Genomic DNA, 27,920 nt, shown 5'->3' with positions numbered 1-27,920 from the left:
CTCTGCTGACCAGATGTCCAGTTCCCCCACCATAGAGTCTCCTCCTAGCATGGCATCCTTTTTCCTCTGCTGACTGGAAGTCCAGTTCCCCCACCATAAAGTCTCCTCCTAGCACGGCATCCTTTTTCCCCTGCTGACCAGAAGTCCAGTTCCCCCACCATAGAGTCTCCTCCTAGCACGGCATCCTTTTTCCCCTGCTGACCGGAAGTCCAGTTCCCCCACCATAAAGTCTCCTCCTAGCACGGCATCCTTTTTCCCCTGCTGACCAGATGTCCAGTTCCCCCACCATAGAGTCTCCTCCTAGCACGGCATCCTTTTTCCTTTGCTGACCGGAAGTCCAGTTCCCCCACCATAGAGTCTCCTCCTAGCATGGCATCCTTTTTCCTCTGCTGACCGGAAGTCCAGTTCTCCCCCACCATAAAGTCTCCTCCTAGCACGGCATCCTTTTTCCCCTGCTGACCGGAAGTCCAGTTCTCCCACCATAGAGCCCTGTCCTAGCACAGCATCCTTTTTCCTCTACTTGTCCTAACCGAAAGCCCTATCAACTGTGGAGCCGATCGGCAACTGGAAGCCGCAGCAGAGGGATGAAAGAGCCACATGCGGCTCCAGAGCCGTGGGTTGGTGACGCCTGGGGTATGCCATGCCTTGCTTCCCCATTGGACCACTTTTCCAGTTCTAATTCCCCCCCCAAAGCTTTTTATTTTTATTTCTCATACGTACATTCACAAATATACAATCTCATAACTACTATGAATAGTATGTTATCTTATAACATTTATAACAATTTATTCCTCCTAAAATTAAAAAATATAATCGAGATTGCTTTTCTACCCTCCTGTACACCCATCTTGTTTTGCAACAACCGTACTTCTTCTTCCTTCCCCTTTTCTCCTTCCCTCCCTTCTCTCCTTCTCTATTTTCTTCTTTTCCCCCTCTCCTTTCCCTTCTCTACTTCCCCTTCCTCTCCCTCACTCCTCCCTTCTTCTTTCCTTCCCTACCCTCTCTTCTACTCTTAATCCCCCTCCATTTCTTCCCCTCCTTTTCCCTTTCTTCTTTCCCTCTCCTCTTCCTACCTTCCCCTCTAGCCCTCTCTCCATTCCCTCTTTCCGTTGTTGTGTTTACACATTTTCCTCTTCAATCCGGTGTGTTTTCGGGATGGCTTTCCAGCAAATCCGGCTCTGTGTTTACATAACTCCCTCTTCCACCATTTCTTTCCCATTTTAAGAATGACACATATCCTTTAAACACCCTTTTCCCAGCTCTAATTGTGGTCGTGAGTTGAAGAGCTGAAATTTAAGTATTTTCCAAAACGTTGAATCGCTCCCGATTGTAAGGAAATTCTGTTGCTGAGTTTGCATCTCGTGCAGCCTCCAAGCTCAGGCAAAGATTAACTGTTTTTGCTCTCTTCCTTCCTTCCTCTCTCCTTGCTCTGCTCCGTCAAGGCCACCAAGCAGTTCCTGGAAGAGATCAACAAGTGGACCATTCAGTACAATGTCTCTCCCCTCTCTTGGAACATGGCTGTCAAGTTCCTCATGGCCAGGAAATTCGACGTCCTCCGGGCAATTGAACTCTTCCACTCCTACAGGGTTAGTTAAGGCTTGGACAATGCGGGGGGGGGGGTTGCTCTGAGTGGGTGGGCTCAGGGGGCTTCCCTGAATGGGTGGATTCACACAAGCGTAGATATCCATGAATGGCCTCGTTCCAAAACGGCTTCAAACCCCTTTGCTGGGATGTTTCCCAGAATTGGGTAAGATGCTGAAGCTTGTTGATCAGAAAGGTTCGGCGGTTTGAATCCCTAGCGCCGCATAACGGAGTGAGCCCCCGTGACTTGTCCCAGCTTCTGCCAACCTGGCAGTTCGAAAGCACGTCAAAAATGCAAGTAGAAAAATAGGAGCCACCTTTGGTGGGAAGGGAGCAGCGTTCCGTGCGCCTTTGGCGTTGAGTCATGCCGGCCACATGGCAACGGAGATGTCTCCGGACAGCGCTGGTTCTTCGGCTTTGAAACGGAGATGAGCACCGCCCCCTAGAGTCGGGAACGAGCAGCACCTACGTGCGAGGGGAACCTTTACCTTTTAGTTTAATGAAGGGAAGGACTACAAGTGACATGATAGCAATGTTCCAATATTTGAGGGGCTGCCACGAAGAAGAGGGGGGGTCAGCCTCTTCTCCAAAGCACCCGAAAGCAGGACAAGAAGCAATGGGCGGAAACTAATCCAGAAAAGCAGCAACCTGGAATGAAGGAGAAACTTCCTAACAGTGAGAGCAATTAACCAGTGGAACAGCTGGCCACCAGACGGGGCGGGTGCTTCTATCACTGGAGGGTTTCTAAGAAGAGATTGGGCAGCCACTTGTCCGAAATGAACTAGGCCCCCCTTGCTTGAGCAGGGGGTTGGACTAGAAGACCTCCAAGGTCCCTTCCAGGTCTATTCTGATGGCTTGATCTTCTCCCCACCTCTTTAGGAAACAAGGTTCAAGGAAGGAATCGTGAAGCTGAAACCGCACGAGGAACCCTTGAGGTCAGAACTCCTGAGTGGGAAATTCACCATCCTGGTAAGTTTTGCTTCTGGAGAAAAATAGGTGAAGCCAAAAAACCCTGGAAGGATTGCAGGGAAATTTGAAGGCTGGGAGAAATGCCCCGAAGCCTTGATAGAGGGGCATTCAAATAAGGATGGAGATGGTCTGAACAAGCTATGGGTAATCATATGCGCGAGGGGAACCTTTACCTTTTAACCCTTTTATGACAAACCTGTAAGCCCCCCCCCCATTAGCAGTTTCCCCATAGAGAGCTATGGCTAACAAGAATTTTATCCTGAAATGTTCTTGTTCCTTGATTAGAATAGAATAGAATAGAACAGAACAGAACAGAACAGAACAGACTAGAACAGGGAATAGAAAAGAATAGAATTCAGAATAGAATAGAATAGAACAGGGAAAAAGAAGGGAAGAGAAGAGAATGCACAATAAAATAGAATAGAACAGGGAGAAAAGAAGAGAAGGGAAGAGAAGAGAGAATAGAATAGAATTCAGAATAGAATAGAACCGGGGGGAAAGAAGAGAAGAGAAGGAAAGAGAAGAGAGAATAGAATAGAATAGAACAGGGGAAAAAGAAGAGAAGGGAAGAGAAGAGGGAAGAGAAGAGAATTCAGAATAGAATAGAACAGGGAGAAAAGAAGAGAAGGGAAGAGAAGAGAAGAGAGAATAGAATAGAATTCAGAATAGAATACAACAGAGAAAAGAAGAGAAGGGAAGAGAATAGAATAGAATTCAGAATAGAATAGAATAGAATAGAACCGGGAAAAAAGAAGTGAAGAGAAGGAAAGGAAAGAGAGAATAGAATAGAACAGGGGGAAAAAGAAGAGAAGGGAAGAGAATAGAGAATAGAATTCAGAATAGAATAGAACAGGGAAAAAAGAAGAGAATAGCAATAGCAATAGCAGTTAGACTTATATACCGCTTCATAGGGCTTTCAGCCCTCTCTAAGCGGTTTACAGAGTCAGCATATCGCCCCCACAGTCTGGGTCCTCATTTCCCCCACCTCAGAAGGATGGAAGGCTGAGTCAACCTTGAGCCGGTGAGATTAGAACCGCTGAACTGCAGATAACAGTCAGCTGAAGTGGCCTGCAGTACTGCACCCTAACCACTGCGCCACCTCAGCTCCTATTTCTTAGACATATATACAGAATCAGCCTCTTGCCCCTTCCTTCCTTCCTTCCTTCCTTCCTTCCTTCCTTCCTTCCTTCCTTCCTTCCTTCCTTCCCACTTATTTAGCAATAGCAATAGCAATAGCAGTTAGACTTATATACCGCTTCATAGGGCTTTCAGCCCTCTCTAAGCGGTTTACAGAGTCAGCATATCGCCCCCACAGTCTGGGTCCTCATTTTACCCACCTCGGAAGGATGGAAGGCTGAGTCAACCCTGAGCCGGTGAGATTAGAACCGCTGAACTGCAGATAACAGTCAGCTGAAGTGGCCTGCAGTACTGCACCCTAACCACTGCGCCACCTCGGCTCCTATTTCTTAGACATATATACAGAATCAGCCTCTTGCCCCTTCCTTCCTTCCTTCCTTCCTTCCTTCCTTCCTTCCTTCCTTCCTTCCTTCCTTCCTTCCCACTTATTTAGCAATAGCAATAGCAATAGCAGTTAGACTTATATACCGCTTCATAGGGCTTTCAGCCCTTTCTAAGTGGTTTACAGAGTCAGCATATTGCCCCCAATATATTGGTCCTCATTTTACCCACCTCGGAAGGATGGAAGGCTGAGTCAACCCTGAGCCAGTGAGATTTGAACCGCTGAACTGCAGATAGCAGTCAGCTGAAGTGGCCTGCAGTACTGCACCCTAACCACTGCGCCACCTCGGGAATAGAATAGAATAGTTGGAAGGAACCTTGGAGGTCTTCTAGTCCAACCCCCTGCTCAGGCAGGAAACCCTACACCACTCCAGACAAATGGTTAATCTTATACTTAATCTAGGATACAGGGGGGGAATCAAAGCCTACAGCTATTAAGAGCCAGGAGCATTTCCAAAATATTTGTGCTGCTGAATAACCCGGCTTCTACTGCCCTTCGTCACGGACGAACCCGAGTTCCTTGACCGCATGCCAATGATCACCATTCTCCGTGGTTTAGCAGAGGTTCATATCAACCCTCGCTGATATTCTTCCCCCTGCTTTCTTTGCAGAGTGTGCGAGATCCTTCCGGAGCCTCCATTGCTCTCTTCACTGCTAAGTTGCACCATCCCAACAAAAGTGTCCAACATGTGGTACTTCAGGCCCTCTTCTACCTGCTGGACAGGGCAGTGGAAAGGTAAGGAGGGCTATTTGCAGTCCAATTGGGCACCTGGTTTTGACTTCGAGAGCCTGGAGCGATGGATAGCAATAGCAATAGCGCTTAGACTTGTATACCACTTCACAGTGCTTCACAGCCCTCTCTAAGCGGTTTACAGGGAGGAAGGAAGAGCACTTAGACTTATATACTGCTTTACAATGCTTTACAGCCCTCTCTAAGCGATTTACAGAGTCAGCCTCTTGCCCCCAACAATCTGGGTCCTCGTTTTACCCACCTCGAAAGGATGGGAGGCTGAGTCAACCTTGAGCCTGGTGAGAATTGAACTGATGGCAGAAGGGAGAGTTAGCCTGCAATACTGCATTCTAACAGGAAGGAAGGGAGGAAGGAAGGAAGGAAGGAAGGAAGGGTACTTAAGACTTACAAACTGCTGCTTTACAGCCCTCTCTAAGCGGTTTACAGGGAGGAAGGAAGGAAGAGCACTTAGACTTATATACTGCTTTACAATGCTTTACAGCCCTCTCTAAGTGATTTACAGAGTCAGCCTCTTGCCCCCAACAATCTGGGTCCTCATTTTACCCACCACGGAAGGCTGAGTCAACCTTGAGCCTGGTGAGAATTGAACTGATGGCAGTAGGCAGAGTTAGCCTGCAATACTGCATTCTAACCGGAAGGAAGGAAGGAAAGGAAGGGAGGAAGGAAGATAGCAATAGCGCAGACATATACCGCTTCACAGTGCTTTTACAGCCCTCTCTAAGCGGTTTACAGAGTCAGCCTCTTGCCGCCAACAACAATCTGGGTCCTCATTTTTGAATTAGGCTGGGCTTTTCGGTGCGAGCCTCAACTCCCTCTCTTAATCCTCGTGGAGGCGAGATGCGATCCAGGCTGCAACTTTGCACGTGACGTTAAATCAGTGGTTTTCCTTCCCACAAACTAGCTTTGAAACTCAGCGGAACGGACTGGTGTTTATCTATGACATGGCGGATTCCCACTATTCCAACTTCGAGCTGGATCTCAGCAAGAAGATCTTAAACTTGTTGAAGGTAATGAGAAAGCGGCCGTTACCCAAACTGACCTCGCTTGGAACTGCCCCTGGGAGCGCAAACCCCCCAAACCAGAAGTTCTGCTAAGAAAAAGCTTCAGATGTTTGGCTTCCCTTCTTGGGCATTGTCCAACTTCGTCAAGGTCCCTGTCCCAACAGATACTTCCCCCCCCAAAATGTTTCCCCAGATGGAAATGTTTGGTAGTCCATGGAAACTGTGTTGGGTCATACCTAGGAATTGGGTTAGAAGCATTACGTGGTAGCCCTGATGGGCGAGGAACCATTTGCTGCTCTCTTACGTGTTTATGGAGAGCAACCACGAAGTTCTTGAAGGCCGTCACGAAAAGGTCTCAATAAAGGGGGATATTGACAGTTCAGGGTTGAAATGAGAAGTCCCTCGAGCTCTCTGAGTTTGGTAGGTCCCTTGCAGATGTTTCATGATAGCCCTGATGGGCGAGGAACCCTTTGCTGCTCTCTTACGTGTTTATGGAGAGCAACCACGAAGTTCTTGAAGGCCGTCATGAAAAGGTCTCAATAAAGGGGGATATTGACAGTTCAGGGTTGAAATGAGAAGCCCCTGGTGCTCTCTGAGCTTGGTAGGTCCCTTGTGGATGTTTCAGGATAGCCCTGATGTGTTACCCAAGGAGGAGCCATTGGGGGCACCCCCTGACCCCAAGCCTCGCATGGAAGCCATATTTTTTATTTTCGGCCAGTTTATCCGGCGTAATGAAAACCTTTTAATTGCCCAACACAAGGCTGTTTCCTTCATGAATCAAATATAAACCACAGAGCTTTTAATCCAGCCATCTACTGGCCCGAATGTTGACCTGCTGGTAACCATCTCCTGTTCATCATCAGCCCTGCAGTTCTCCTCAAGCCACGGATGAAGAACTCAGGGACAATTTCCCAGGGGGGGGGGGAGTTTAAAAACAAGCCTTTTCCTGTCTGAAAGTGCCCTTTTCGGGAGAAAAAAATGTCAGCCAAGCGCAAATATTTGAGATCCTCGAATGTGGTCATCTGGTTAAAGTCCTCAGCCGGTCAGTTGACCCAGAGCATGGGGAGCTTCTCTGAAGGACCATCACGAGGGGACTGAGGACAGAGAAGAATTAGAGGTGGAGTCCCTCTGGCCCCAGGGAATCTCAACCGTGGTTATCAGTTGGGTTCCCTTGGCTCAGAATTATCCCTGAGCCCCAACTCTTCCTTCTTTTTGATTTCAATTTAAAGCAGCAGTGACTTCCCCCCCCCCCCAAAAAAAGAGAGAGAGATAATACCTACAAATGGCAGATACTTATTGAAGTTATACAATTAAGTGCTTGGCATAACCTTAGTGTGGGATAGTAGTAAGATATAAAAAAGAAATATTTATTTAGCGAATGGCACATCCCATTTCGATAAAAACACAAGAGATAAAAAAATACAAAATGCATAGGCACCAAAGACAAATTCCTTGTGTGCCCAACCACACTTGGCCAATAAAGAATTATATTCTATTCTATTCTCTATTCTATTTCTATTATTCTATTCTATTTCTGTATATATTTATATTCTATTCTATATTCTGTTCCATTCCATTCTATTATATTATTCATTCCAATATTTATTTTATTCTACTCTACTCTCTATTCTATTCTATTTCTATTATTCTATTCTATTTCTGTTTATATTTATATTCTATTCTATATTCTATTCCATTCCATTATATTATATTATTCATTCCAATATTTATTTTATTCTACTCTACTCTCTATTCTATTCTCTATTCTATTTCTATTATTCTATTCTATTTCTGTTTATATTTATATTCTATTCTATATTCTATTCCATTCCATTATATTATATTATTCATTCCAATATTTATTTTATTCCACTCTACTCTATTCTATTCTCTATTCTATTTCTATTATTCTATTCTATTTCGGTTTATATTTATATTCTATTCTATATTCTATTCCATTCCATTATATTATATTATTCATTCCAATATTTATTTTATTCCACTCTACTCTCTATTCTATTCTCTATTCTATTTCTATTATTCTATTCTATTTCGGTTTATATTTATATTCTATTCTATATTCTATTCTATTCCATTCCATTCTATTATATTCTTTATTCCAATATTTATTTTATTCTACTCTCCTCTCTATTCTATTCTATTCTATTCTCTATTCTATTTCTATTATTCTATTCTATTTCTGTTTAAATTTATATTCTATTCTATTCCATTCCATTCTATTATATTATTCATTCCAATATTTTTTTTATTCTACTCTACTCTCTATTCTATTCTATTCTACACAACATGGCTTGGAATTATTGTGACACCAAGATCTTTCATCGCAGTTTCTTTCTTTTTATTAATTGGTCATTTTTGAACACAGCCATGACCTGTGGCTCTTCAGTGGGATCTGCAGCCATTCGTGACCTCCTTCCCAAGCATCCACTAACATCTCTGATCATGCACAGACAAGGATATTTGTTCCCTGAGCCCAACCAACTGCCAAGGGCTGGGCTGGTCTTTATTCAGGCAGTTTTCATCAACAAATCTTCAAGTTGTAGAAAAAAAGTAGGGAATTTCTGTTCTTCTGAGCCTGTTAGCCTTTACTGGCTGAGATGGGCCTCAAATTTACTTCAAAGCAAATCCACTTTGCAATTTACTTTTTACCAATTTCTACTCTTTCCAATGTACTTGGGCCTCCCCCTACTGGCCAGAGGGAGGAAAAGCAGGCAAAAATCCCCCTTTTGAGTTAAAACACCGTTCTCAGGAGTCTAGGATCTCCTGGTGGCCTCTTATCCTCTCTCCCAACCCTGTTTAGCTAGGTGCTCCTCCTTACCTGCTCAGGTAAATCATTGCGGTACTATTGAGGGTGTCGTTGCTCGACTGTGTTGAACGAGGATGTTAAGGGCTGTAGTCGTGTAATTCAGCACAGACCGTAGTCTAGTTGTGAATGACACACACAGAATACAAGAACAGTTAAAGGAAGGAAGGAAGAGAAGAAAAATTGCAAGGAATATCAAAAGGAAGTCCCTTCCCCCCTAATAACTGGCCTTTGATCCATTGATGAATACAGATTTCCAATAAGTACCAAATCTCCCTTATTCCACATTCAAAATTTGGGTTTCCCTTGACAACAATTCTTAACAGTCTAATCTTCAATGATCCATTTGATGAGGATCGATTGTCCCCCCCTGCAATTCTGCTTCTCGTTCTACGATTTATCCTGCTCTTTATCTGTACCAAATCCTATGACAAATTTCCTGTATTTTATTTTTCTGGCCTTCATTTCTTGTCTGTTTTCCTTTTTCTTCCAAAATGCTGATTTAAAAAATAATGGAATATTTTTCTAACTATCTCCTTGGTTTCCAGGGAGCCTTTCCAGCACGCCTGAAAAAGGTCTTCATCGTAGGAGCCCCCATGTGGTTTCGAGTTCCCTATTCTATCATCAGCTTGTTGCTTAAAGAGAAATTACGAGAAAGGGTGAGTTGCGCCAGGAGAAGACATCGCGGGAGGCTAAAAGGATGAACCAGCCATATTCACACGCCCAGTTGAGAAATTTAGGCTGAGTGCAGGGAAAACAGACAATGCGCTATGCTAGGAGCTGTGGAAGTTGGAACTAAAATGACAAATGAGAGCCAGTTCGGTATAGTGGTTCAAGTGCTGCCTTAAAAACCAGGAGATTGTGAGTTCTAGTCCTGCTTTAGGCATGGAAGCCGGCTGGGTGATTTTGGGCCAATCACCAGGAGACAGTGAGTTCTAGTCCTGCCTTAGACTTGAAGACCAGCTGGGTGACTTTGTACCAGTCCCTTTCTGTCAGCCCAACCCATCTCACAGGATGGTTGTTTTGGGGGAAATAATAAGAGTATTCGCCACCTTAAGTTACAAACTTGATATTTGGCACGTATGTTTCTCTTGGCTTCTAGGTGCTTGCTAAGAAAAGATTTTTTTCAAAATGACCATCAAGATCATTAGTATTTCTCTACAGATGTAAAGAAAGATGCTGTACTTGTTTCAATTAAAATTAAAAAAACATTTATTAAAAAAAAAAGATCGTTAGTATTTCTTATATTATTATTAACACACTCTGATGCTAAGGAGTTAGATGTTCTACTCCCCCTCCCCACCTGAAAAGAACTCTGTTCTAACTGCCACTCGGGCGTGACCAGCGCATGACTCACCCGGCCTGGGAGTTTAGACATTCTACTCCCCCTCCTCACCTGCAAAATGTTCGGATGCTAAGGGGTTAGACTGAGGGAGAGGAGGGGATAAGATTAAGATAGGAGAGTCCTCTGTGGGGCAAGACTGAGGGAGAGAAGGGGAGAGGAGAGGCCGATCCGTTATTACTCATTAATTTTCAAGCTGTAAGTGTCGATTTATTCCATAGTTCCGTAGCAAAAGGGTGGGTATCCAGCTAGTAAAGTAATAAAAGCAGGATTTTTTTTTTTAAAAAAATCTAATATATCAGGAATTCAGTGCAAACCAACCAAAATGGTTGCACTTTGAATACGGGGAACCTTCGCTCCCCTCAAAAAAAGGGCAGGGAATAAAAGTTTGTGAGGCCCTTTTGATTAGCACTGCCATGTGCTGCTTCCTCCTCTTTTTAGGTCCAGATGGTGAAGATGTCGGAGCTCAGGCAGCACCTGCCCCAGGAGTGCCTCCCCGAGTACCTGGGGGGCTCTCTCAAGCTGGACCCCCTCAGCTGGAACTGCAGGTTCCTCCCGCAGCAGAACGGGCACCCGGACCCCCTGGATGAGCTGATCCTGGTCCCTCTGGCTCCACCTCGGGACAACGGCTCCGTCCATGTGCCCGGGCCCAAGTCCATGACTCTGACCGAACTTCTGGAGCACGTCAACCAGAAGCAGAAGCGAGGAATTTATGAGGAATATGAAGGCATTCGGCACCGGAGCCCCACGGGCACCTTCGGCTGTTCTCTGTAAGCACCCAGGAGGGCGGGAGGGTCTGAGGTTGGAGAATAAGAGGGTTGGGAGGGACCTGGGAGGTCTTCTAGTCCAGCCCCCTGCTCAGGCAGGAGACCCTAGACCATTTCAGACAAACGGCTGTCCAGTCTTCTTCTTAAAAACTTCCAGTGTTGGAGCATTCACAACCTTATGTGCGAGGGGAACTTTCACCTTTACCTTAAAAGAAATTTAAAGAAATGTTCCTGGTGCTTTCCTTGTTCATGTTTCTGCCCTCCTTTCCAGGGCACCTTTGAACCAGGAGAAAAACCGATACGGCGATGTTCCCTGCCTTGATCAAACCAGGGTGAAGCTATCCAAACAGTTCAACTATCAGGAGGTGAGTGGAACTGATGGGAATTTCTGGGGATCGAACCCCCAAATCACAGCAAAGAATTCCATCTCCGGCTGCGCAATTGAAGCAGGTTTGAAACAGACCTTTATAATGGTCGTGCTAACGGCCAGGGGTGTTGTGGGGGGGGAGGGGGGGGGGGACTGGATATTTTCCATAGGGGGCATTCGTACACTGCCTAGGGGGAAGTTGGGCTGTACGTCAACTGAACACAATTTAGAATTGAAAGGTATTTGGGACAAAGAGAAATAGCAATAGCACTTAGACTTATATAGTGCTTTTACAACCCTCTCTAAGCAGTTTACAAGTCAGCCTGTTGTCTCTGGGTCCCTCATTTTACCCACCTCAGAAGGATGAAAGGCTGAGTCAACCTTGACCCTGATGAGATTCGAACTGCCAAACTGCAGCTAGCAGTCAGCTGAAGTAGCCCACAGTGCTGTACTCTAACCACTGCGCCATTATGGCTCGAGGGAGGGAGGAAGGCTGAGTCAACCTTGAGCCAGTGAGATTCGAACTGCCAAACTGCAGCTAGCAGTCAGCTGAAGGAGCCCGCAGTGCTGCACTCTAACCACTGCGCCACCTCGGCTCTATAGAAATCCCTTTCTATGAAGAAAGGGAGCAGAAATCCCTTCTGTTCAATTACAGACTTCACCATATAAGCAGATTTAAAACTTGCAGTTATGATGGAGGGTCAAAAAAAGCACCTTCTTTCTCTCCGTATTTTCTGCTCCGCTGTTCACCCCTATGCTAAAGGAGATAATCGGCTTTAAGCACGCAAGGGAGTTGCCAAAGATTGCATATATTGTTCCGCGCAAATCATTTAGTGGAATACGGGGGTATATGCTCTTCATGTTTTAAAGCCTAATTACAGAACATGGGATCATGCAGATAAAATGTAAAATTCTGTTTCCCGGCCCGGAGAAAACTTTTGGGGTCTTGTCATTGTTAAGAAATAGAAAGGAAGAGGTTGTGGGAACAGTTAAAGTTCTCTTTTTGTCTGAGAACATAGGAAAAGTACTACTGGTTGCAAGAGAGAATAGCAGATGGATGAAGAAAGTTGTGACTACGAAACTCCGGTTTCATGGGCCTTTTGTTTAGGAGTAGGGAATAAAATCTGATATTTTTTAATATTGCAAAGCACCAAAAATACTTACGCAGGTGGCGCAGTGGTTAAATGCAGCACTGCAGGCTACTTCAGCTGACTGCTAGTTCTGCAGTTCGGCTGTTCAAATCTCACCGGCTCAGGGTTGACTCAGCCTTCCATCCTTCCGAGGTGGGTAAAATGAGGACCCAGATTGTTGGGGGCAATATGCTGATTCTGTAAACTGCTTAGAGAGGGCTGAAAGCCCTATGAAGCGGTATATAAGTCTAACTGCTATTGCTATTGCTAAATAAGTGGGAAGGAAGAAAGGAAGGAAGGAAGGAAGGAAGGAAGGAAGGAAGGAAGGAAGGAAGGAAGGAAGGAAGGAAGGGGCAAGAGGCTGATTCTGTATATATGTCTAAGAAATAGGAGCCGAGGTGGCGCAGTGGTTAGAGCGCAGCACTGCAGGCTACTTCAGCTGACTGCAGTTCTGCAGTTCGGCTGTTCAAATCTCACCGGCTCAAAGGTTGACTCAGCTTTCCCTCCTTCCGAGGTGGGTAAAATGAGGACCCGGATTGTTGTTGGGGGCGATATGCTGACTCTGTAAACCGCTTAGAGAGGGCTGAAAGCCCCATGAAGCGGTATATAAGTCTAACTGCTATTGCTATTTATCTTTGCCCAACACCAAATGTAGCACCTGTAGGTTTGACAAACACAATTGTGTCTCTACAGATGACCGACTACATCAATGCGAGTTTCATGGATGGGTACAAGCAAAGGAACGCTTATATCGGCACTCAAGGTATTTATGGCCGCAAAGTCAGGGTTCCAAGTAAGACCCCCCCCCCCCTACAAAAGAAGACCCCCAAGGCTTAAGTTTCCCCAAAGTTCCATTTTATTATGGTTTTTTTTACCCAAGAGACAGAAATAATATGAGAATTATATTGGATGCATTCGAATATTACGAAGTATACCCCGGGAAACAAATGGCATTGTTATTTTTGGATGCACAGAAAGCTTTTGATAATGTAAATTGGCAATTTATGATAATGCAAACTGCAAATGATGGACTTTGGGGAGGGATTCATAAATATGGTTAAAGCTATTTATAAAGAACAACAGGCTAAGGTGATGGTAAATGGAGATATGACAGAAATTGTGCCGATTAGAAAAGGGACCAGACAAGGGTGCCCGCTATCTCCACTGTTATTCATATTGACACTAGAAGTTTTGAACAGAAAGATAAGGCATGATATAAAAGGAATGGAAATTTAAAAAAGAAGAATATAAATTGCAAGCATTTGCAGATGACTTGGTATTTATTATTGAAGATCCAGTAAAGTTCTATTTTATTAGAGATGTCATATTGGCCCATCTGGGCAAACCCAAATCTGAAAGCTTCCAGGTTTTCCCCACCCAAGTCCAAGTCCCTGCCCAGCACCCACATATCCGTCACATGATCCAATCAGGTACCATCCAAACCAGGAAATGCCTCCCAGTCACCTCATCACAGCTGCAGGACACGATGACCTTGACTTTCTGAGAAAGAATGTTGTTATGGCTACATAGCATCCATACTCTGTATAATCCCCCCTCCAATTTTCCCACAGTAAAAAAAATGTGGCAGGCCTGAAGTCCGAAAGGTAAAACGATGGCTTCCAGGTCTTGGAAAACATCACCTGGTTCTTTAGAAATCATAGAAAAGAGGCAACATCTGCATTCAGAGTCTGGAGTCTTGTCAAACCACAGCTTCCCTCTTCTGCCCTGGCTCAACAGGTGTGCTTTGCATGTCTGGTGCTCCAGAAAAACCCAATGCCTTTTTTATCAGGTTAGACTCGAAGTCTTATCACGCTATCTTGCAACTAGAAGCAACCAGATTGTTGCTAAATTTTGGCCCTGCCTAGTATTTGACGTCCTTGGCATATGATTCTTAATGGAACTGCCCATTTATGTTGTCTGCCATAATGGCCTAAAACAGGCTGGTCACATGACTGGCCCAATTTTATGACCTTTTTTGCGATGATCATTGCGTGGACTAATAATCCACTGTGGCACAGTTTTGTCAAAACCCAGAAAAGCACTGAGTGCTTTCTTACTCTCTTGAAATCCCCTTCTCTCCAATATTTCCACTCCACAAGGAAGGGAGATAATGGGCCAGGATCAGGACAACCTACATTTAATATCATGATGATCACATGGCTGAGGGACACTGCGCAGGTCATAAATGGAGGACATTGGTCATAACGTTATTTCTTCTGCATCATTGTGACAACTTGAGAGACCGCCTGCTGCCAATCACCTCCGCTAGACCGATTAGATCCCACAGATTAGGCCTCCTCCGAATTCCATCCGCCGGCCAGTGCCGACTGGCGACTACTCGGAGGAGAGCCTTCTCTGTGGCTGCTCCGGCCCTCTGGAACGAGCTCCCCGTGGAGATTCGAACCCTCACCACCCTCCAGGCCTTCCGCAAAGCCCTTAAAACCTGGCTGTTCCGACAGGCCTGGGGCTAAAGAGCTGTTGCCCCCGTCTCGAATGGTATGACTGTTGTGTGTTTTTAAATTATGTATTGTTATGTTTTGTCTTTTTATTTTCTGTCTGTACCCCCCTTCCCTGATTTGAATTGTGAGCCGCCCTGAGTCCCCTTCGGGGGGAAAGGGCGGCATATAAATATAATAAAATCAAATCAATCAAACTTCAAAGGGTCCCTGAACAAAGCAGTAAGTAAGCGAGGACTAACTGTAGTATGTAGCTTTCAACAGCGTCTTTTTGTTTCCTGTTTCATTCTAGGGCCATTAGAAAACACGTACAATGACTTCTGGCGGATGGTGTGGGAACAGAATGTGCTGGTGATCGTGATGACTACAAGGTAACTGTTGCGGAGCTGGCAGCCGATTCGGAGAGCGAGGAGGGTTGGGGAGGAAGATGGGCCAGTCCTGGAGTCTGGGGAAGGTTCGAACGAGGGCTCTGCGTCGGAGGCAGAGAGGGGGCCAGGGCCGTATGCCAGTTATCAGCTGCCTTCGAAGTCAGACATCAGTGAGGCAGAGGAACAGCTGGAGCCTGTTCCCAGTGTGCACATGCACAGAGTTGCCAGGCGAAGGGAACAGCTAAAGAACAGGGGTCGACTTGGGAGTAAGGCCACAGGGGGGACGGTGAATGGCCCCTCCCAGAGGAAATAAAAGAGGAGCGAAAGGGGAGTGGAGTTTGCAGGAGACCATTAGTTTGCTTAATTGGTTCGTGACTCTCCGAGAACTCCTTGTCGAGTTTTGCAGAGATCGGCCTGGCAGCTCTCCAAGCCGGATGAAGTCTGTGACTTTAAATCCTCTCTCGAAAGACTTTGCTGGAAGTTGAAGGAGCAAAATTCACAGTCAATTAATAAAAGGGTTTTTTGTCAGGACAAGGAGTTGGCTTCATGCTCTCGGGAAGCCTCGGTCAGAACACTTAACATATCTGTGCATCAGTAAGCATGATCTTGATGGGTTTTAGGAGAGAGGGTGACTGGCCCATTCGCACTGATGCTCTTCCGAAAACGCTCTTGACTTGAGACGTCAAGCCAAAGCCAAAGCTCTTCTGGTTTTGGACTTGACGTCTTATGCTAACTGGGCGCCAACTGTGGTTCCTTCAAATGATGTCTCTTCATGCTTCCATTGGGCTCCAAGCTGACCCCTTCCGGGTATGCACCCATTCCATATTCTCCTTTTCTTCTTTCCATGAAAGGATTGAAGAAGGAGGCAAAAGGAAGTGCGGTCAATATTGGCCCCTGGAGAAAGACTTCCAGATCGGCTATGGAACCTTAACGGTTACCAACCTTGGAACGGAGAACCTCAACCATTACAAGAAGACACTCCTGGAGATGTTTAGCTGTGAGGTAATTGCATCAACTCTTCGTCCAAGGGGTATCATCACAGAAACAATCCTGGTGGGTCTCCAGATTTCTGGTCCTCAACTCCCTCATTTCCCATTGGTTTGGCTCCATAGCAGTGTTTCCCAACCTTGGCATATCTAAGATGGGTGGACTTCAACTCCCAGAATTCCACAGCCGGCCATGCCAGCTGGGGAATTCTAGGAGTTGAAGTCCACTCATCGTCAACCTTCTGAGGTTGAGAAACGTTGATCTAAAGGGAGCCATAGGGGTCATTGACTCCCAAGCAGAATAGCAATAGCAGTTAGACTTATATACCGCTTCATAGGGCTTTCAGCCGTCTCTAAGCGGTTTACAGAGTCAGCATATCGCCCCCACAGTCTGGGTCCTCATTTCACCCACCTCGGAAGGATGGAAGGCTGAGTCAACCTTGAGCCGGTGAAATTTGAACAGCCGAACTAGCAATAGCAGTTAGACTTATATACCGCTTCATAGGGCTTTCAGCCCTCTCTAAGCGGTTTACAGAGTCAGCATATCGCCCCCACAGTCTGGGTCCACATTTTACCCACCTCGGAAGGATGGAAGGCTGAGTCAACCTTGAGCCGGTGAGATTAGAACCGCTGAACTGCAGATAACAGTCAGCTGACGTGGCCTGAGACAACCCATCCTTGCAATAGTGGCAGGAAGGTGATGATCTGAAACGTGGGATCAACACTCTCTCTACTTCGCCCTCTTTCCAACTGCCTACAGAACCGCGAGAGACGCCGGGTGACCCATTTCCAGTACGTGAGCTGGCCCGACTACGGGGTCCCTTCCTCGGCGGCCACACTCATTGACTTCCTGGGAGCCGTCAAGCAGCAGCAGAGGGTGGCCGTCAGCGCCTTGGGACCACGCTACAAAGGTCACCCGGGCGGGCCACCCATTGTGGTACACTGCAGTGCCGGTATCGGGAGGACAGGTAACTAAAATTGTCCTGGGATCTTGAGTGGAGGGTTAGGTTTCCAAGAACTTCAGAAACTTCTTTCCCATGGTTCCACCTTCTGCCTCCCAGCATGCCCCATCTAGCAAAGTCAGAGCTTAGGAACCTGGGAGTTGAAGTTCACGCCCCTCTTGGAGGCCCACATTGGAGAAGACTTCCCACTTGTAAAAGTGGAAGTAGAGGAGGTCATTTCCTCTTCCTTTTAAATTTTTGGGATGCAGAGAAGTGATCTTCTCCAACCTGTGTTGGTGGCCCACCAGCAGAGCTGGCAGCAGGAGGTTGGGGAGGAACCTGGGCCAGTCCTGGAGTCTGGGGAAGGCTCTGAGGAGGGCTCTGTATCGGAGGCAGAGAGGGGGCCAGGGCCGTATGCCAGTTATCAGCTGCCTTCAGAGTCAGACATCAGTGAGGCAGAAGAACAGCTGGAACCTGTTCCCAGTGTGCGCATGCGCAGTGTTGCTAGACGAAGGGAAAAGCTAAAGAACAGGGGTCGACTTGGGAGGAAGGCCACATGTGGACGGTGAATGGCCCCTCCCAGAGGGAATAAAAGAGGAGCGAAAGGGGAGTGGAGTTTGCAGGAGACCATTAGTTCGCTTCATTGGTTCATGACTCTCCGAGACTCCTTGCCAAGTTTTGGAGCAATTGGCCTGTCAGCTCTCCAAGCCAGATAAGGTCTGTGACTATAAATCCTCCTGTGAAAAACCTTTCTGGGAGGAATTTGCAAATTAATCAGAGGTTTTTGTCGGGACCAGCAGTTGGCTTCAGGCTCTCGGGAAGCCTAAGTCAGAACTCTGCCCACTTGTAAAAGTGGGGGTAGAGGAGGTCATTTCCTTAAAATTTTTGGGATGCAGAGGAGCGATCTTCAACCCGTTGCCCTGCCCTGTAATCAACCTTCAATCTCCCCCAAGGCCCTGCAGTTGGGGGTTATGGGTACCTGGAAGCCCAATATTTTCACCAAAAAGCAGGCTCCAAAGAAGTTGGGGCCGAAGACAGATTTGTTTCGGAAGGTGGACGATGGGTGATCCCTTCCTTCCCCCCCCCCCCTCCTTCCTCCCTCCCAGGTACTTTCTGCGCACTGGATATTTGTCTGTCGCAACTGCACGAGGTGGGCACCCTCAACATCTACCAGGCGGTGGTGAGGATGAGGACCCAGCGCGCCTTCAGCATCCAGACCCCTGAGCAGTATTACTTCTGCTACTTGGCCATCCTTGAGTACGCCTACAGAGAAAATCTGCTGCCCATCTCCCACCCCAGGAGGGGTCCGGAGAAGAGCTAATCGGAAGGTCCACCTTAGAAGGTCTGGAAGCTCACCATGTCCTCAGGTTCAGAAGGCCTTGGAAGCTCACCCAGGCCTCAGCCACAGGAGGATCTCCTATGATGCCAGATTCCTTCCTTCCTTCCTCTCATCTTTCTTCCTCTTTCTCACCTTTCCTTTTTCTCATCTTTCCTTCCTTTTTCATCTTCCTTCCTCATCTTCCTTCCTCATCTTCCTTCTTCTTTCTCATCTTCCTTTTTCTCATCTTTCCTTTTTCTCATCTTTTTTCCTTTTTCTCATCTTTACTTCCTTTTTCATCTTCCTTCTTCTTTCTCATCTTCCTTTTTCTCATCTTTTTTCCTTTTTCTCATCTTTTTTTCCTTTTCATCTTCCTTCCTTTCTTCCTCTCATCTTTCTTTCACACCTTCCTTTCTCATCTTCCTTCCTCATCTTCCTTTTTCTCATCTTTTTTCTCATCTTTCCTTCCTTTTCATCTTTCTTCCTTCATTCCTCTCATCTTTCTCTCTCATCTTCCTTCTTCTCTTCCTTTTTCTCATTTTTTTCTCAACTTCTTTCCTTTTACTCATCTTTCCTTCCTTTTTCATCTTCCTTTCTTTCTTCCTCTCATCTTTCTTTCTCATCTTCCTTCCTCATCTTCCTCTTTCTTATCTTCCTTCCTCTTTCTTCCTAATCTTCCTTCCTCTTCTCATCTCTCCTTCCTTTTTCATCTCCCTTCCTCCTTTCCTGCCTCTCTTCTCCTCTTCCTCCCTTCCTTCCTTCCTCCTGCTCAACAAGTAGGTTTGGTCGGAGCTTTCAGCTGGACCTGGCCAGTGGCAAGCCCATTCTCCACCACCAAGGTTGGAGGACATTTTTCCTGGACTGCTCGGCCACGATGAGCCACACGACCAGTAACCACGGACAAGGACTCCCTTGAACCCACTTCCTTGACTGACCCGTGCCTTATTGAGAAAAATATATATATATGCTAGTAACGAAGGAAGCAAACCCACGGGCTGCGTTAACGGAGTCCATGAGCGGGAAAATCTTGACTCTTCTCCATGGGCCTGTCTTACCAGAGGCTGCCCCGGAAGAACAACCCAACGCTTCAGTCTTAACGACCGCTGGGGCCTGCCTGGTTATCGTCCAAGTGTCCATGCAACGTCCTTCTCTTGCCCGGGATCGAACCACGATTCCCATTGATGATAGGTGTAGCTGCTTCTAGCCAAGATTCAGCGTAGCCTCATTCCAAGGGGCAACGTCCCACCTTAACGGCGCTTTCTGTCCCCCTCCCTCCACCCAGCTCTGCCCCACTCCCGCCTCGGTTCAGCCACGCACACTGACACAAGGGAGCTTTCTGCCGCACCCTTGGACGAGGGCACCGATGCCCAAGAGTGGGTGAAGGAGGTGGGAGAGGCGAACCCCAACTGTTGCGAAGACAAATTAGGGTGACGTCCATCCATCGGTGGCTCTTTGGGAGGGGTTTAGCAGCCCCGTAGGGAAGGCAGGAGCAGCGGGGGGGAGGGAGGGAATAGCTTGTGTGTTTGTTCCTCGCTGGAAATGCTAAGCAGCTGGTACGAATTGGGGACCAGAAGGAGGGGCCAAATTAGAAGGATTGGGGGGGGGGCACAGGGGCAGAAAGAGGCAGGGCTTTAAGATGGGACAATTCTCTTCTATGGTCTTCTTCCATATGAAGCGGGGGGGGGGGAAATATACTTTTAAGGCATCAAGAGACAGAGAAGGTTGTATGGATGTGGGGCACCCAGTAATCCTTGTAGCATGTGGGGCCTCATAGCAGCAAAGATAGCATGGGGCTCGTATTCCGGAGCTCCAGGGACACCCCCCCCTCCTTTCTCTCTCTCTCTCCATCTCTCTCTCTGCTTGCAGAGGAAAAAGTGGCCACCTCGAGCCGCGCGAGTAACTTTATACTGGAACCAGATCTTTAGAACGTGTATATTTCTTATTTTTTACATCCTCTTCTCTCCCGCCCCCCCAACCCCACTCCCCTTCCTTTTTTTCGGTTTTTATATTTAATCTTAACTTGCGCACATCCAAGTTGGAAATAATTGTACATGTTCTCCAGTCGCTGCTTAAACAGCGAATTATGGGCTCTTTCTGGGGGGGGGGGGAGGGCAGGGGAGGGGTTGTTTTTGGTATTCACCATTAAATATGCCTACAACCGACTGGCTCAGGGCTGAATGTCCTTCGGCAGCTTCTGCAAATGCGTGTTTGAAGGCCGGGTTCGGCAACTCGCGGCCTTTCTCCTCTTGGCGGGCCTTGGCCCAATTCCAACCCCTTTCCTTTCGGCAAGCCAGCGATTCAGGTCTGTGGCAAAAAAATCGCCACTCTTGCTAAATCCGGGATGGCAAACCCTATGGGTGGCACAGATAGCACGCTGAGCCCTCGGCGGGCACCAGAGCCGTTGCCCCAGCCGAGCTCCACTTCACTTGCCTGCAACTGGCATTGCATTTCGGGGACTCGCACGGTGCCCCCGTGCCCCATTGCGGCTTCCAGGTTGGTGCAGGGGGCATTCCAAGCCCTCCCACCCCCAGCAATCCGTTTTGGGCCTGGAAGGTTTCCTGCACCAACCTGGAGGCAGAAAAAATGGGTGAAGGGAGGTGGGGTGCATATGTGGGAGGGGAGGGGAGCATGGGGAGGATGGGGGGGGGGGGACCAGTGGTGGAATTCAAATGATTTAACATCCGGTTCTCTACCCTAATGACTATCTGGGTGTAACGTAACCATCCTCTGCTACCAAATGTGATGTTCCCGTGGTTCGTCCATGAGGCCAATGTGGAGAAAAGACAGGACATGATCTTTCTCGGGATGGAGCGACCCAGATTGGGGGTCTGAGAGGCCCTTTTATTGAGATAGGACAAAGGCAGGAGGAGCAATAGCATGTGCTTAAAAACAGCCTGTAAAAGTACAATTTCTAATCTACTGCTCAGGGAAGTTCTGTCTATATATGGTCAAATCCTGGGCGTCAATGGTAGGGCACATCTCAGGATGTTATGTTATGCACTATCAGGATGTTATGGCGTTTTAGGAGTTTGTTTTCTCCTGTGTGGTTCAGCGTGGCTCTGCATGCCCCGTTATCCACTGGGCCATGGGTGACCGCTACGGCTACACAAGGAACTATATTACAACATCTGGGTAGGTGGTGCTCGGCGGTCATGTGACTGGCTGGGCGTGGCCAACTCAACGTCACTCAGGTCGATGGGCGCTTCGCCTTAGCTGTGACAATGGTAATAAGGGTTAACCGGAGAGGCAGTTTCTGTATGCAGGGCAATAAAGATTAGGCTAGAAATAATACCAGAATGTTTCCTTCCTGCCTTCCTTACAGGATTAGCCCTGTAAAGTGGGGAAAAACAAAAGGAGATTTCTTCCAACAACCGGTTCTCCGAACCTGCTTAGAAAGTTACCAACCGGTTCTCCCAAATAGGTGCGAACCGGCTGAATCCCACCACTCTGAGGGGGACGCACGCACATTGCACTATGGATGCAGGCAGGCGGCTGTGCTGTAACACGCACATGCGCCGGTTTTTTGTCGCGCAACGACAAACATCACCGCGTTAGATGCTGGCTGAGGATTTCTGGGAGTTCAAATCCGGGCATCTTAACGTTGCGCAAGATCCGGGGAAACACTGTTTTTAAGGACGTTGCCTTTCAGGCATGTAGCAAAAAACAACACCACCACCCCCTTGCGGGATTGTTTTGAAGGTAGCTGGCTTGTTTTTGTAGCCTGGATCGCAGCGTTTGCACAACAAAAACTTTGCCTTGAACTCTGATTTACTTTTGGATGCTACTTGGAACCCTGACAGAGAGAGGAGTAATAACTCGGGGTTCAAGGACCTGCTATTATGGGGCTGCTTTGACTCAAAAGTGCAAATTTAGGCTGAATGCACCAGTGAGGGAATGCGGCAGACTCTGGCTTCGGCATTTGCGCCCTTGCTGTCTCTCCCAGCCTACTCTGCCCTTTGCAGATGGGGCCCATAACGCGCCTTTCCTGAAAAGATGTGTCGATATAACCCGGAACGGGGCACGCATTAGGGGGTTTCGAGGGGGCTTAGAGGGAAAAAGGTGGAGGAGGTGAGGTAGGAGAAGGGATGGCAGAGGTGGAGTCAAAAGAGGGATCAGCTTAGAATCCTTAGGTAGCCACAAGCAAAGCAAACTCCCCTTGAATGCTGCTTATGAGATGGAAGCTGACCTTCATTGTCACTTTTTCCTAGGAACACACTGGCAGATATTAAAACATGAAGTTCTGATGCCCCCTCATAAAAGAATTTGGATAAGAGTGATAGGGATATATAGATACACTATAAATACACACACACGATAGATAGATAGATAGATCGGTAGGTAGGTAGGTAGGTAGATAGAGAGGTAGATAGATTAGATAGATATAAATACAGAGATAGATGATAGATAGATAGATAGATAGGTAGGTAGGTAGGTAGGTAGGTAGGTAGGTAGGTGGATAGAGAGGTAGATAGAGAGGTAGATAGAGAGGTAGATATAAATACAGAGCTAGATAGATAGATAGATGATAGAGAGGTAGATACAGGGGTAGATAGATAGATATAAATACAGAGATAGATAGGTAGATAGGTAGATAGATATAAATACAGAGATAAATACAGAGATAGATAGATAAATACAGATAGATAGATATAAATAAATACAGATAAATAGATAGATAGATATACAGATAGATAGATAGCTGTTTTTCTGGTTTCCAGTGCACGCATGTATGCCAGCCAGCTGGTCTTTGTGGGCTCCAGAGCACCTGAAAAAAACAGTCCAAAAAATGGCCAAAAAGGTCATTTTTGGGCCCCAAAAACAGCCCGAAAAAATCCTAAGCATGACCCGGAAAACAGCCCCCCCAAAAACAGGTTTTTTGCACCATATTCAGTCTGTTTGCTTCTTGAAAAAGCGCTTTGCACCATATTCAGTCTGTTTGCTTCTTGAAAAAGCGCTTTTGGGACACCCATCCGCTCCTCAAACCTTTCTGGAGCAAGGCAACTTTTCCCAAAGTTGATGCTGGGTGCCAAGGCGGTTTGAATGCTCCCAGGACCAGCCCAGCTTCCTAAATTTTGCAAGAGGCAGATCCCCAAAGGCAAAAAAAAACCCCCAAAAAAACACAGGAGGGGAGGGCCATTCCCAGCCTCCCCTCTAGGAGGGCCGAATAACTTACAGATGCTGATTGTCCATCAAAGGCCAGGGGTTTCCAAACTTGGCCACTTTTAAGACTTGTGGACTTCAAGTCCCAGAATTCTCCCAGCCAGCTGGCTGGAGAATTCTGGGAGGAGAATTCTGGGAGTTGAAGTCCACAAGTCTTAAAGTGGCCAAGTTTGAAGACCTCTGATCAAAGCCTTTTTCATACAACTTCCGGGGGTGGGGGCAGAGAAGAAAGGGGAGGCGTGGCCTAAATCATAGCTTTAATCCCCGCCTCCCCCACAACGGTCCCTCTCTCCCTCGGCCAATCAGCGCCGGGGGGTGTGTCCCTCCATTCAGGATTCCTGGCTTGGGGCTTTAAGGGTATGTAACAGCTGCTTTCAATTGACTCCCCCCCCCCCAATGCTGGATCTCGGTTTTCTTTTCTTTTAATTATTGTTATTCTTTTCCTGCTGCTGCTTTTCCCCGGAGGGGGGGAGGCGTGGAACCTCGGGGGCTTTCCCCTCCCTGGGGTGGGGGGTGGGGGGCAATAGACCCTTCCCAAATCAGAGGAGTAAATGAAGGAGAAAGGGGGAGGGCAGAGAGGTGGAGAAGCAGGCTGAATTTCCTTAGGGCGGGAAAGGAGTTGGAGTGGGGAGGGGGAGATGAGAAGGAGCCAAGGAGGAACCCCCCCCCCGCCCATGCTAAGTGGAGGAAGGGGGGCTGTTCCGCAGTGGCGAGGGGGTTGTGTTTTTTTTTTCCGCGCTCGGGATTCCGAAAGGAGGGGAGGAGGAGCAGGAAGCCTAAAAGACAACCCCCCCCAAAAAAAATCAAAGCTCGGAGGGGAGGGGGCTGGGAAGGAAGGGACCCTTGCGCTGAGTTTCCTCGCCGGAGTTTGCATCTTCCTCTTCCTCCCGCTGTGAAACTTCTTTGCGTCTCGACCCCTCACACACACTTTGGGGGGGGGGGGCTGGGGGGAGGAGCAAGGGAGAGCCCTAAATGCGGGGGAGGAGCCTGGGAGATTCCCCCCATCCCCCCCTCCTCTCTGTGTATCTTTCCCCTCCCCTTATCCCCTCTCCTCCCCCCTCCCCTGTCTCTCCCCCTCCTCTCTGTGTATCTTTCCCCTCCCCTTATCCCCTCTCCTCCCCCCTCCCCTACACCTTATTCCCCCTCCCGTCTCTCCCCCCTCCTCTCTGTGTATCTTTCCCCTCCCCGTATCCCCTCTCCTCTCCCCTCCCCTACACCTTATTTCCCCCCCTCCCTTCCACCTATCCCCCTCCTTTCTGCTTATGTTCCTCCTCCCCTTATCCCCTCTCCTCCCCCTCCCCTACACCTTATTCCCCCCTCCCCTGTCTCTCCCCCCTGTGTATCTTTCCCCTGCCCTTATCCCCTCTCCTCCCCCCTCCCCTACACCTTATTTCCCTCCTCCCTTCCGCCTATCCCCCTCCTTTCTGCTTATGTTCCTCCTCCCCTTATCCCCTCCTCCCCCTCCCCTACACCTTATTCCCCCCTCCCCTGTCTCTCCCCCCTGTATATCTTTCCCCTGCCCTTATCCCCTCTCCTCCCCCCTCCCCTACACCTTATTCCCTCCTCCCTTCCGCCTATCCCCCTCCTTTCTGCTTATGTTCCTCCTCCCCTTATCCCCTCCTCCCCCTCCCCTACACCTTATTCCCCCCTCCCCTGTCTCTCCCCCCTGTATATCTTTCCCCTGCCCTTATCCCCTCTCCTCCCCCCTCCCCTCCCTCTGTGTATCTTTCCCCTCCCCTTATCCCCTCTCCTCCCCCCTCCCCTACACCTTATTCCCCCCTCCCCTGTCTCTCCCTCCTTCCCTCTTGTGTCTCCCCCCCCCTGCTCCCCACGCGCGTACCTGGAAGCCCAGGTAGACCGGGGTGGGTCCTCTGGCCGCGTCTCCCTTTCGGAACGGCCGGGCGACCCTCCTTGGGCGGATCCCGGGCTTCCCCGCGTCGGCTGCGGCGGCGCCGGAGTTTCTCGCTCGACTTTGCGGCTGGCTGATTTTTGAATGGGGAGAAGAGAGAGGCAGGGGGGCCGTCCACGCGGCGCGTCCGCACGTTGAGGCAGGGCTCGCCTGCACGTGTGAATGGGGAGAAGAAGCGTGTTCTTGTTGGCTTGCCTGGGACGCGAAACCGAGGCGGGGGTGGGGCAAAGGACGCTCCCCGCTGAACGCGCCATTGTTCTAGTATTCAAAGCAGCACACGCGGTTTGTCCCCCACCCCCCGTACCCCTAATATTGTATTTTTCCACTCCAACCCTGCGAGGTAGGCCAGGCCGAACCAGAGACCGGCGTCCGTGGCCGCCTGAAGGGGACTCCAGACCCCTAGATAACGCCATTCACACGTGACGCTCGGCTTTCAGATCGGATTCAGTTGAAGCGAAAGGAAGCGACGGGGGGGTTCCGCGTGGGCAAGGGAGGGGAGGGGTCGTGGGAATGAAGATCCTGGCAATGGTCTGGGGAGGGGGGGTCTTGCGACCCTGGCAAGGCTTCGACCGGACCCCGGCGGCGGAGGGGTCCGTGATCTCGCTTTCTCCGCGGACTCGATTCCCGGGCAGAGGCTGCCCTGGCGATGCGGAGTCCCTGGCACTGATGCAGCCAGAGAGATTCGGACTACTCTCTGCTACCGCATGCCAGGCAGAAGCGAACGGGATCGGAAGCGGGTTTTTTCCGGGGAGGGTGGTCGAACCCCCCCCCCCCATTTCTCCAGCCCAGAGCCGGGAGGGGGGCAGAGGGGGGGGCATTAGCCCTTCCCACCAGGTGGCATTCAAAGAAACACCACCCCGGAAGTCAAACCCTCTATGCCCGGGGGTGGGGAAGGGGAGACGACGCCCCCCCAAAAAAACCTGGCAGTTGCAGTGCAGGAGGGGGGAGGGGAGCATTTCCGGTCTGGGAGGGAGGTGCTGAAGCCCCCTTGGCGAAGGGTGGGGGGCGAAGGAAGGGAGCTTCCCTCTCCAGGGGGAGGGTACCCATAAATGGGCGCTGAATCGTCCCTGCCTCGGTTGATTTCATTCGCCGCCCATTCATTCTAGCAAACAGCACGGTTACTACATATATAGATTTTCTATATATGCATCTCAGAAGCGAGAGTGTGTGTTTGTGTGTGTCTGTCTTTATTTCTATAGATTTATCTCAGAAAAGAGAGAAAGGTGTCTGTGTGTGTGTGTGTGTGTGTTTATTTCTATCTATATCTCAGAAAAGAGAGAAGTGTTTGCGTGTGTTTATGTGTTTATTTCTATATCTCATAAAAGAGAAAAGTGTTTGCGTGTGTTTATTTCTGTATCTCAGAAAAGAGAGAAGTGTTTGCGTGTGTTTATGTGTTTATTTCTATATCTCAGAAAAGAGAGAATTGTTTGCATGTGTTTATATGTTTATTTCTATATCTCAGAAAAGAGAGAAGTGTTTGCGTGTGTTTATGTGTTTATTTCTATATCTCAGAAAAGAGAGAATTGTTTGCATGTGTTTATATGTTTATTTCTATATCTCAGAAAAGAGAGAAGTGTTTGCGTGTGTTTATTTCTATATCTCAGAAAAGAGAGAAGTGTTTGCATGTGTTTATATGTTTATTTCTATATCTCAGAAAAGAGAGAAGTGTTTGCGTGTGTTTATTTCTATATCTCAGAAAAGAGAGAATTGTTTGCATGTGTTTATATGTTTATTTCTATATCTCAGAAAAGAGAGAAGTGTTTGTGTGTGTTTATTTCTATATCTCAGAAAAAAGAGAAGTGTTTGTGTGTTTATTTCTATGTCTCATAAAAGAGAAAAGCGTCTGTGTATGTTTATTTATTTATTAGGCAGTGGTCCTCAGCCTTAACAACTTGAAAGTGGGTGGACTTCAACTCCCAGAATTCCCCAGCCAGCACGCTGGGAGTTGAAGTCCACCCACCTTCAAACGGCCAGGGTGGAGAAAGACGATTTTGGTGCCAGAGAAGCGCAAGATTTGCTGTCTGGGAAACAGTCAAGTCACTCTTTCCAGTGCCGTTGCAATGTGGAACGGTCACTCTAACACAGTGTTTCTCGACCTTAGCAACTTGAAGATGTCCAGACTTCAACTCCCAGAATTCCCCAGCCAGCGAATGCTGGCTGGGGAATTCTGGGAGTTGAAATCCGGACATCTTCAAGTTGCCAAGGTTGAGAAACACTGCTCTAACAGGTGGTTGTAAGTTGAAGACTGCAGTTTCTTGGTGGAAAGAAAGAATGTAGAAGGTGGGCACAAGGAAAGATTTCTAAAACATCATTAAATAAAAAAACACAGAATGAGGAATGAGTTTGAGGGATGCCCTACGGCCACAAGGGGTTGGATAACTTTAAAAAGAGGGGAGGGGGTGTCACTAACTCACCCTTGGCTGCATTTTCCAAAGCTGCTTGCTTTCTTCAAAATTGGAAAATTGGAAGTAATTGACAGCCCCCCCATTATGCAACGGGGTTTCTTTAAACTGAGGTTATCCGAATCAAGTG

General features: G+C 47.9%; 1 protein-coding gene across 1 annotated transcript in view; it reads left to right on the top strand.

Annotated features, from left to right (window-relative positions):
* The window catches only part of PTPN9 (protein tyrosine phosphatase non-receptor type 9), a 29,951-nt gene extending 11,494 nt beyond the window's left edge, over nucleotides 1-18,457 (top strand). Inside the window, exons 2-13 of the mRNA XM_032232874.1 lie at nucleotides 1,443-1,586; nucleotides 2,461-2,550; nucleotides 4,680-4,804; nucleotides 5,721-5,826; nucleotides 9,193-9,303; nucleotides 10,428-10,756; nucleotides 11,025-11,118; nucleotides 12,944-13,013; nucleotides 14,999-15,077; nucleotides 15,926-16,076; nucleotides 16,821-17,028; nucleotides 18,108-18,457. Coding sequence (XP_032088765.1) covers nucleotides 1,443-1,586; nucleotides 2,461-2,550; nucleotides 4,680-4,804; nucleotides 5,721-5,826; nucleotides 9,193-9,303; nucleotides 10,428-10,756; nucleotides 11,025-11,118; nucleotides 12,944-13,013; nucleotides 14,999-15,077; nucleotides 15,926-16,076; nucleotides 16,821-17,028; nucleotides 18,108-18,322 — 1,722 coding nt within the window. The 3' untranslated portion in view covers nucleotides 18,323-18,457. The remainder of the gene's footprint in view (nucleotides 1-1,442; nucleotides 1,587-2,460; nucleotides 2,551-4,679; nucleotides 4,805-5,720; nucleotides 5,827-9,192; nucleotides 9,304-10,427; nucleotides 10,757-11,024; nucleotides 11,119-12,943; nucleotides 13,014-14,998; nucleotides 15,078-15,925; nucleotides 16,077-16,820; nucleotides 17,029-18,107) is intronic.
* Nucleotides 18,458-27,920: the final 9,463 nt, after the last annotated feature.

Source organism: Thamnophis elegans, chromosome 16 (genome assembly GCF_009769535.1).
Source record: "Thamnophis elegans isolate rThaEle1 chromosome 16, rThaEle1.pri, whole genome shotgun sequence".
NCBI lineage: Eukaryota > Metazoa > Chordata > Lepidosauria > Squamata > Colubridae > Thamnophis > Thamnophis elegans.
Note: the sequence above shows the minus strand (reverse complement) of the source record. Positions and strands in the feature narration are given on the sequence as shown.